This window comes from Dermacentor variabilis, chromosome 3 (assembly GCF_050947875.1).
Source record: "Dermacentor variabilis isolate Ectoservices chromosome 3, ASM5094787v1, whole genome shotgun sequence".
NCBI lineage: Eukaryota > Metazoa > Arthropoda > Arachnida > Ixodida > Ixodidae > Dermacentor > Dermacentor variabilis.
Genome location: NC_134570.1, coordinates 129,355,412 through 129,364,138, shown reverse-complemented (window position 1 = coordinate 129,364,138; position 8,727 = coordinate 129,355,412). Strand labels below are relative to the sequence as shown.

The window sequence follows — 8,727 nt, the reverse complement described above, 5'->3', positions numbered from 1 at the left end:
ATAGCCGCTAACATTAAGCTGTTTGCCTTTCTGTGTACATTTGTGTATTTCATAATTTCGATGCAACACGGAACGCGTCGACTCAGGTGTTGTTACTCGATGTGCCTGGTAGAATCGGCACCACGTTGTTATTTCATTTTTAGTTTTGGGTGATAATATATCTGCGCGTTACAATCGGCAGCGTGGTAGAATCCGACAGGTGCGGAATATATATATATATATATATATATATATATATACATATATATATATATATATATATATATATATGTGTGTGTGTGTGTGTGTGTGTGTGTGTGTGTGTGTGTGTGTGTGTGTGTGTGTATAGGACCGTATCTACGTGCATGCGCACTTTTCAAGACCGCTAGTAACGGTGACATCCAGGTGCAACGCCCAAGGCACCTGCACAACCGCACTCTTCAAACATCCTTCCTCACGATTGCGCTCACCTCACTCGCTGTCGGTTCGAGTTGGAAGAAGGGTCACGCCGACGCTTGCTCCGCGCCATGGCCATCACTTTGTACAACCTAGCCAAGAGCCCACCTTGCGCTTTCGTGCGCTCACTAGCAAAACATTTGGCAATTGAGATGAAGATTAAGAACTTGGACTTCGCCAAGAAAGAGCACTTCAGCGACGAATACCTAAAGGTATGCCTTAATGCGACAAAATATTTGTAGTGAGGTATGAGCACTGTGTATGTCATCTTATATTAAGCGCATTTCCAAATCAGTGTGTTCATCCCTTGTAGCGAATTGAATCTACTTCAATAGTCGGCCTTGCAAGCAAAGATAAGCAAAGCAAGCAGTCGTTGCGGTCTGCCTCCACGCTGTGGTTATTTACCGTTGAAGCTGTGCTGATAAATTCTGCTTTCCAATTGCTGAAAATTAAATGTACAGTTGTTTGAGCGGCAACACATAATTTTCGCCTGGTTCAGCATGAGCATGCACTAAAAGTGTTTATTTGCATTGATTATAAGTAATAGTGTTGCTTTAGTTGATCTTGACGTTACATTTCGCCTTCGCACTCTTTAGTAGTAAAAGTAGCCTAATAAGGCTTGTGTGATTACGTTACGCAAGCCAGATATGCAGTCGTAATGAAGAAGTGCGACCGCTGCAAGCTTTCAGTGCTATTATGAGAGTTCTTCTAGAATATGTGCTTTAATATAACTATGTCTTTGTTGCACTTTTCAGGCGCTGAAGTTTTCTTTGAGGAATTATGCCAGTATTTTCGTTGGTGGCGTTTACATAAGTGACTTAAGAAATACAACAGCGCAGCCCTCACGCTTGAAGAGTGTCCGCTGCGTAATTTTTGACGGCGTGCAGACAGAGTAAATATATTTAAAGTGGCTGCACCATAATTAGCGTATGTCGGCGCCGAACAGCGCGCACTTGCTTGACCCTTAATTAAGATTTGATTAGATGTTTTCTTTATTTAGAACGGACATGGTGTCTTCGAAAGTTAACCTGAAGAAACAAATTTTCTTTCTCCTTGATGCATGCTGTTGGAGGTGAGCATCGCAACAACTCCGCTTTTTCATCCTTGCAGGTTAATCCATTCCACAAAGTCCCTGCTATTGACGATGAAGGTTTTATTGTATACGAGAGGTAATGTCTGCTACTTTTACGTGAAATTCATGATCTATTGTTCTTTGTCCGGGGGTAAATAAGACAGCTACTGTGAGCGATAACTGTGTAACAACGTCAACCTTCTCAAGAAACCTTATACTCGGTGTCGTTTCACATCAACAGAGCGGTTATTATTTGTCATCCCTATATCTTATTTTTGGCTGCCATTGAAAAAAGAATAACACATGCAAATTAAACTTACTTTTAGTATCATCCTATGTTAGTAACTGCTAGTATCATGTTAATTAACTGTCATGCGAAAATATGCATTTTTGTTCCTAAACTCAGCTTTTTTCTTATAATGCCATCCTTGGGCAATTGTTTTCTTTGTTTTTTCTTTTTTCAATTAACTGTCCTGCCTAGGTTCATACTGATATACATGCATACTCTATCGCCCAACTGCCGCGCTCTCAAATGAGAGTAGCAGTATTGTAAATAAAAATAAACATAGAGCGAGTGCAGCGCCAAATGCTTTTAAGGTATTTCAGCAGGATGCTCTGTGGTCCATTTTTAAGGCGATCATGACCCTACACGTGCCGTTCAACAGTAGCCATGCATCCTGGATTGGGTTAATAAAAAGTTAGTAGACAGCCGTGCGTTCAAGAATAAGCTAACGACCGATTACAGACCAGGTCAACCTTCTTTTGTGAAGGTAATGTCAGTGGTTCTGCAAGTTCTCGAATTTCTGTTTATAGTCCTCTTAAGAAAGAAGTAACCTCCACCCCCCAGACCCCGTCCCGGTCGCATTCCCGTATTGCGGTGTTATCCTCCTTGAGGGCAAAGTCGCAAACATTTTCCAACAACAACTTTAAACGGTCCTGCCACGTTGTAACGACGGCTGTTGTTTAGAAACGTGTTTTCTTTCCCACTTGTAATTTGGTTAATCAAGTCTATTATGCAGTAATTCTTGTTGTCATCAGTTACGAAAAGCTGTTTCGTTTTTCTTCTTTCTAAATTCCGTGCTTTCTTTTCTGAATTCGAGCCGTTATTTTATACGCCAACAAATCGCGCTGGAGCATCCGTTTTATGTAAGTATTGGTTGTGTGTGCGTACCTGTATGTTGTTAATCTTCTCGATATTATGAGAGAAATTCTGCAGTCACGTTACAGCAGTAAGTTATTATATTGTAAAACGATGAATATTATATAATCTCTATGTTTATGAAGTAGCATAACTTGAAAAGACCAGCGTATTCAGGAACTTTTCATTAAGAAACCGTCGCGTTTTTTTTTTCACACTGCATCTCAGTGCGGAAACATTTACTCGGTGGGATGCACTGCGACTGCGGTGTATCTGTAAACTAGCTGGGGCACACCGGAAGAGTCGCTTGTTTCTATTTTTTGTCTGTTGATTGTGCGCAAAACCAGAAACGGTTATCAAAATGTACAGTAACAGTCCGTAGAGTGTTGAAGGGTATGAGATGTATTTGAGACTTTTCATAGTCAATATAGGAATCGTAAAGGAAAGTGAGTATTGTAGCACTTCAGGCATAGCATTCGACACCGGTAACTGTTTCTGGCAGAGCCGTAATTTGAATTGCGCAGAGAAAGCGCATCCACCACGCCTCTGCGCGACATGCGAAAATCAGCTGAAGCATCGGTTGTCTGATGTCGAGCTGGCACCGTCAGACTAGGGAAGACGAAGTCGCGCTTCTGCAGCTGTCCCCATCCGAGCTATAGGTGGCAGCCGTGAGAAGAAATCGGGGCTTCTTGGTGAGCGTCGCCCCTGTTGGCGGTCGCTTCTATTTGGACGGCGACCAAAATAAATGAATTGGGACACCGATAACCTAACCCCTTTCCAATAGTGCCGGCTCGTCATGACCTCTTGGTATAGCAAATTGTCAGCGGCTCGTCACTTTAGGCACACTGAGCCACCGCGAATCACTCTGTCGTTCTTTTTTTAGAAATCGGCTGCTTACGTTCGTCTAGTGTACGCAGCATAGAAACACCGATGAATTGAATGTATCTATAAGACGCCTGCTCTTCCTTGCCTTACGTTTCAATATGTTTCCAATCACCTTAAATTTCGGTGATGCTCTGTTTTCGGAAACTTGTACTCCCATACAATTATGAAAACGAATACAAAAAGGGCACTGTTAGGCGTAGTTATAGAGTTCTGTACTTGTGATATTGTTATGGGGATGTTGGGAGTATAGGAGATTATATTTACAATATATATACTACATGAATCTGAGTAGTGAAGATGGCTGACCACAAACAACCCGCAGCAGCCAGAGGCTCGCGATCTTCTTTCTCTCTTCGTCCATCATTCTGTAACAATATGAAGGTAAGCGGTAGTTATTCTAGTGACGCTAGTTTTTTTTCTAATTTGCACTAGAAATGCTTTTTCTTTTTTCTCTATGTTTAAAATAAATATATACGGCAGGCATCCACCAAGCTTTCTTTTCGCTCTAGAAATGCTTTCGGCACTAGTACCCTGCTCCTACCAATATCATGCTACAGTCCATCGCTCCGGTAATAAGGGCGATGCTGGGTCCATACAATCAGAGATGGTAGGCGAATACTGTGTCCCAGTGGTATTTGGTTTCACACTGGAAATGTAATAAGTATTGCATTATAGCTTAGTATATGAGCAATAAATTGGTTGTTAGGATTTCTTATTCGCCCTCATGTAGTGCCCTGAAATAATGTGAATAAAGTGTAAATAAAAAATATATATTTTGGGTTTTGGCGGAGATCGCACATATAATTCATAGATTCTGTGTTGCAACTTTAATGCGGTGAGGAAATTAGGTATATATTTCCTTTCCGCGTTGCTTTTATTTTCTGAGCCACAATTGCAATTTCTCTTTCATATGGCTTATATTTTATTCTCTCCACAGCAACGCCATCGCATATTACTTGTTGCGAAAATACGCCCCCGATTCGAAGCTTTACCCGGCCTGCATCAAGACTCGCACGCGCATTGACCAGGTTCTTGCCTGCCTTTCCAGCACAATTCACAGTGCAATGGTTGCTTTCCTCGTAAGTGCGCAATTTTCTCCTGCGTCCTGGGAAGGACCATCAAGTGGCTAATTCTCTTGAGAGATAATCTTCTGTTAGTGTTATTATGAAAGTTCGAACATCTTATGAGCGCGACCACTTAAGGCAGGCTATGAAAGGCAAAGAAAGCTCACCTAAAAGCAAATACTATTCTGTGACCTATAGGAACCACCGCCGACATTCAGCAAAAACTGATTTTGAAATTTAAAAAAAAATACACGGGCAGTCGCCCGGCGACAGTGTCATCAAAGAAGAAAAGGACGCTTCGAATGTAAATTTAACCTCAATGTGGTTGGTGTTATATATAGATTCTGTGGGATCAGAGTTAAAGTTGTTTACAGTAATTATGGCATCTGTAGCAACTGGCCTAAATAAGCTGTCGGGATTGTATGAAGCGTGTTTGGGAATCCTCCAAAAGAGCTTAGCCGCTCTCCCGTGAGAATTGAATATGGCTCCGAGTTTACATTTACTCTTACATACGTTACCACCAATAGCATAACGTTGTGGGAAGTTAGAATGCGCGAGTTAGAAAGACAGATAAAATAAATTTCTGAATCAGTGCTGGGAAGTAAAATGTAAATCGTATGCGCAAGTTATCTCGATGTGTCAAAATAACCGGATTTGGCACCACAATAAAATTGGCAAGAACTTAGGGCCATGTTGTTGGTCATACATAGTCGATGTTTCAAGAGTACTTGTCAGTTAGATGGCCATTGCAGTAAGTGACTTATACAAACGCTTGAAAAAGATTGTACGCTTCTTTGCGAAACGTGCGTAATGTCTTTCCTCTCTCACAGGTTTATAAAACCGAGTTTTAGTGGAAATCGGAAGACGTTATTGTTCTGTTGTAACTAAGCTTTGGCAAAGCATGCCAAGTATCGGCTTTCATTGTTTTTCGATGCGCTATTAAAACATCCTTTCAATATTTGACTGGTGTCATGGCAAAAGTAAGTCTTGCGACGAGTTACGTTCCCCGGATGTCGCGATCTTATATGTGACGAGCAGACGAGCAGCCAAATGTTGAAGTGTGCGGCTTAATTACAAGGGATTTGAGGTATTCTGATAACAGTTTAGATAGCTGTCATATTCACTAGTTATAGGCATTGAATATATATATATATATATATATATATATATATATATATATATATATTCAATGCCTATAACTAGTGAATATGACAGCTATCTAAACTGTTATCAGAAGAAAATACCTCAAATGCATTGAATGTTTCTATATATATATATATATCATTCAGTATCTGCATAACTAAATCGACTACCTTCAACCAAACTTGAGTGACGTTGACGAATGTACATCCAGGCCTAAGACATACGAGAACTAAATCCTTGTGCTAATTTTACTTCATATCTGGATGAAGCCACATGTCGGCCTAACGTGACCTTGAAGAGCTCGCACATGTTGTCTCCACGTACTGTGTTTTAAAAAAGCAGACCATTCACTGCTCGATATGCATACATTGTGCCTACGATTCCTCAGAGCTAGAAACCTAATCTTCAGGACACAGTTGGAACGTACACGTGGTCCCTGTCTGTTGAACAGCCGCCGTCAGCCGTAGTACGCACCCACTCCAGTTGAGTTTCTTTCAGTAAACCTAGGAGCAATGTCTACGAATTCACAATTTTTTATAAATATCGTAGATACCCAGTGCTTGGTCTGGCTTTGTCAGCATTTGATGAAACAGGAAGACAACAGAGCAATTACTGACCTTCACCGGTTTCTTGCCATTGCTGGCGCGGTGCATACGACGTATAGGCCCCAAATGCGTCAGTTGCACATGCTCAATTTCGGAATGTTATCACGTCTAAGAAAGAGGCCACAATAATCGCAACAACTTCGTTTCGAAACACGAATAATCACTGCTGTTGTTTGTAAATACGAGTACGTGATGCTTTTCTATTATGCGACAAGCAGAAGCCGTCGCTGCCTTTCTGCGCCAACATTATCGTATCATCTGAAGAAAGCCAAATATGCGTGCATTTGTTGGCTGCACAGCTTCCCCGATTCGTGGAGAAGACCAAGCCGAAGGCCGAGGAGAAGTCGGCATTCGAAGACAATGTCCTCAGAGGGCTCGAAAACCTGATCGGTGACAAGTTCACGGTCGGTGACACCTTCACCCTGGCCGATCTTGCCATGACCTCATTCGTTGCTGCGGCTCTTGAGGTAATTCTTCTCTGCGTCTTTGTCGCCTGACTCGCCTACGATACCTCTAGCACTAATTGTTAAACGGTGTCGGCAGGGTATGCTTATTTTGTTTTATGGCTAGGCGCACAACGCCAAGAAACAAGATGGAAAGATCATCATCATCATCATCATCATCATCATCATCATTTATTAACCGTTAAGGACCCTTAACAGGGAATTACATAACCGGGGAGGAACAGTATTGAAATAATATAGAATGGGGCTAATGCTATTCAACAATAAACCAACTACATTACAAGTACAGAGCGCACACAAAAAGAAGAGGGGTAAGGTAATCAGCAGTGGAAAACACAAGGCAAAAAAAGGTAAAACACAAGGATGGGATGGAGCAAGTGATTAGGGATAGGCTAACAAACGAAGAGATGCTTTATAGTAAGAGATTGGCACAGCGTGGTGCGCTTTTAATATTTTTTCACGCTTTTCGACGCAGGGTGTTTCAGTCAGAAAAACCTAAGATCCCTTGATAGGTTTCAAGATCGCACCCTTCTCTCTACACTATAGCCCTTTATCTCTAATCCTCCAACTACATGGACAATCACTAGCGCTCCCGAGCAATTTCAAAGCTATGAACACTTATTCAGAGGATTCTTACCAATACCCATTTTGAAACGCTATTTCGTGCACGAAACCCTTTCTCATGCGTATGTTGGCGTTAATCATACTTCGTGAAAAGCTTCGGAAACTCTATTAGGCACTAGTGATCAGTGCGACGATGTACAAATGCCTCGTGACCCCACTTAGCCTATCACGCTCCGGCTATTGCGGAAGAGTGCTAGGACTAGGAAAACAGCGGCTAGATAGCGGGTAGCGGGGCTTTTTCTGCAGTGCTGGCGTGCTCAGTTTCGTTATACCTTTATTGAGCGCTAACATTTAAGAATGAGTATCTAGAGTTAGTTGCGATTTCATAGGCATCTATAAATGAGAGGTGACAAAATATGACACTTTTCAACTTCGCCATGAAAAGTACGGCTTACAAGATTTCATTTTTTGGCAGTTAATGATCAAATTCTGGCTACCTATTTTTCTGTAACATACCATGTTTGCGGCAAAGTACTTCCAACTCACCTAGCAACTCTTTTGCAAGAACACTTTGTTCGCTGCAGCCACAGCCTTCTGTATAAAAATTAGGGGCTGTCTCAAAAACATCATGTGTTATAAAAACATGTGAAGTAAGGCTTATAAAATAATTAATTGGGGTGCTATGAAATTCCCCTCAAACGCGTCCTTGCCCAGGAAGTTTCGTAAGAGTGGTGAAAAGCAAGATGCTGAGCAAGAATGTATCCTCTATGTTGCAAAATGTGGCCCTGAATGGAAATGCTCGCACTCTGGTGCTGCTTCAAATGAAAAATCACCTGCTGTGGTACCTGTTCAATTTATACCTTGATTTTATGGGTCACCAGCTCTCATAAATTTGTAATCATGTCTACAGCTGCCAGTACCTGCGAGTTGCCGATATCAATAAAAAGCTTTGGTCTCCCGAACACCCGACTTTTCCAAGTAACTTTTTGTCTCCCTCTTGTGTATTGCAGAACAATCTTGTGGACTATACGAAGTTTTCCAAGCTGAGAAGCTACTACGAACGAGTCAAGCATGAGCAACCTTGCTTTGAGGAAATCTACGGGCCTGTCCTAGACAACATGAGGCAACTGTCGGCTAACTTAAAGTAGACCTCGAAGTGGTAATAAATATTGCTGCCGAATGTTGCAGAACCAAATTTGTTGCTTGTAAAGCATAATAATTTTGCAAATTGCTCACAAAAATCTTTATATGCGAATTTGTCTAAATTTTTTTAGTGTTTCTTCTCGTTCCATCGTCCCATAAAGTGAGGCTTTGTTTGCCTCTTTTTCACACATTGCAGTAGTTGTCTTCCTCAGTA

The 8,727-nt window shown here is 41.5% G+C and overlaps 1 protein-coding gene across 1 annotated transcript; it reads left to right on the top strand.

Moving 5' to 3' along the window:
- Positions 1-377: 377 nt before the first annotated feature.
- LOC142574175 (glutathione S-transferase 4-like) lies at positions 378-8,696 on the top strand. The gene is made up of 5 exons (XM_075683325.1): positions 378-647; positions 1,546-1,604; positions 4,468-4,609; positions 6,642-6,809; positions 8,381-8,696. The coding sequence occupies exons 1-5, from the start codon at positions 507-509 to the stop codon at positions 8,516-8,518; spliced, it is 648 nt and encodes a 215-aa protein (XP_075539440.1). The 5' UTR covers positions 378-506; the 3' UTR covers positions 8,519-8,696.
- Positions 8,697-8,727: the final 31 nt, after the last annotated feature.

Excerpts from the sequence above, each read along its gene's own strand:
- LOC142574175 (XM_075683325.1), top strand. The coding sequence starts at position 507 with ATGGCCATCACTTTGTACAACCTAGCCAAGAGCCCACCTTGCGCTTTC. Across the intron at positions 1,605-4,467 it reads GGTTTTATTGTATACGAGAG|CAACGCCATCGCATATTACT; the intron begins GTAATGTCTGCT and ends TTCTCTCCACAG. Across the intron at positions 4,610-6,641 it reads GTGCAATGGTTGCTTTCCTC|CTTCCCCGATTCGTGGAGAA; the intron begins GTAAGTGCGCAA and ends TTGGCTGCACAG.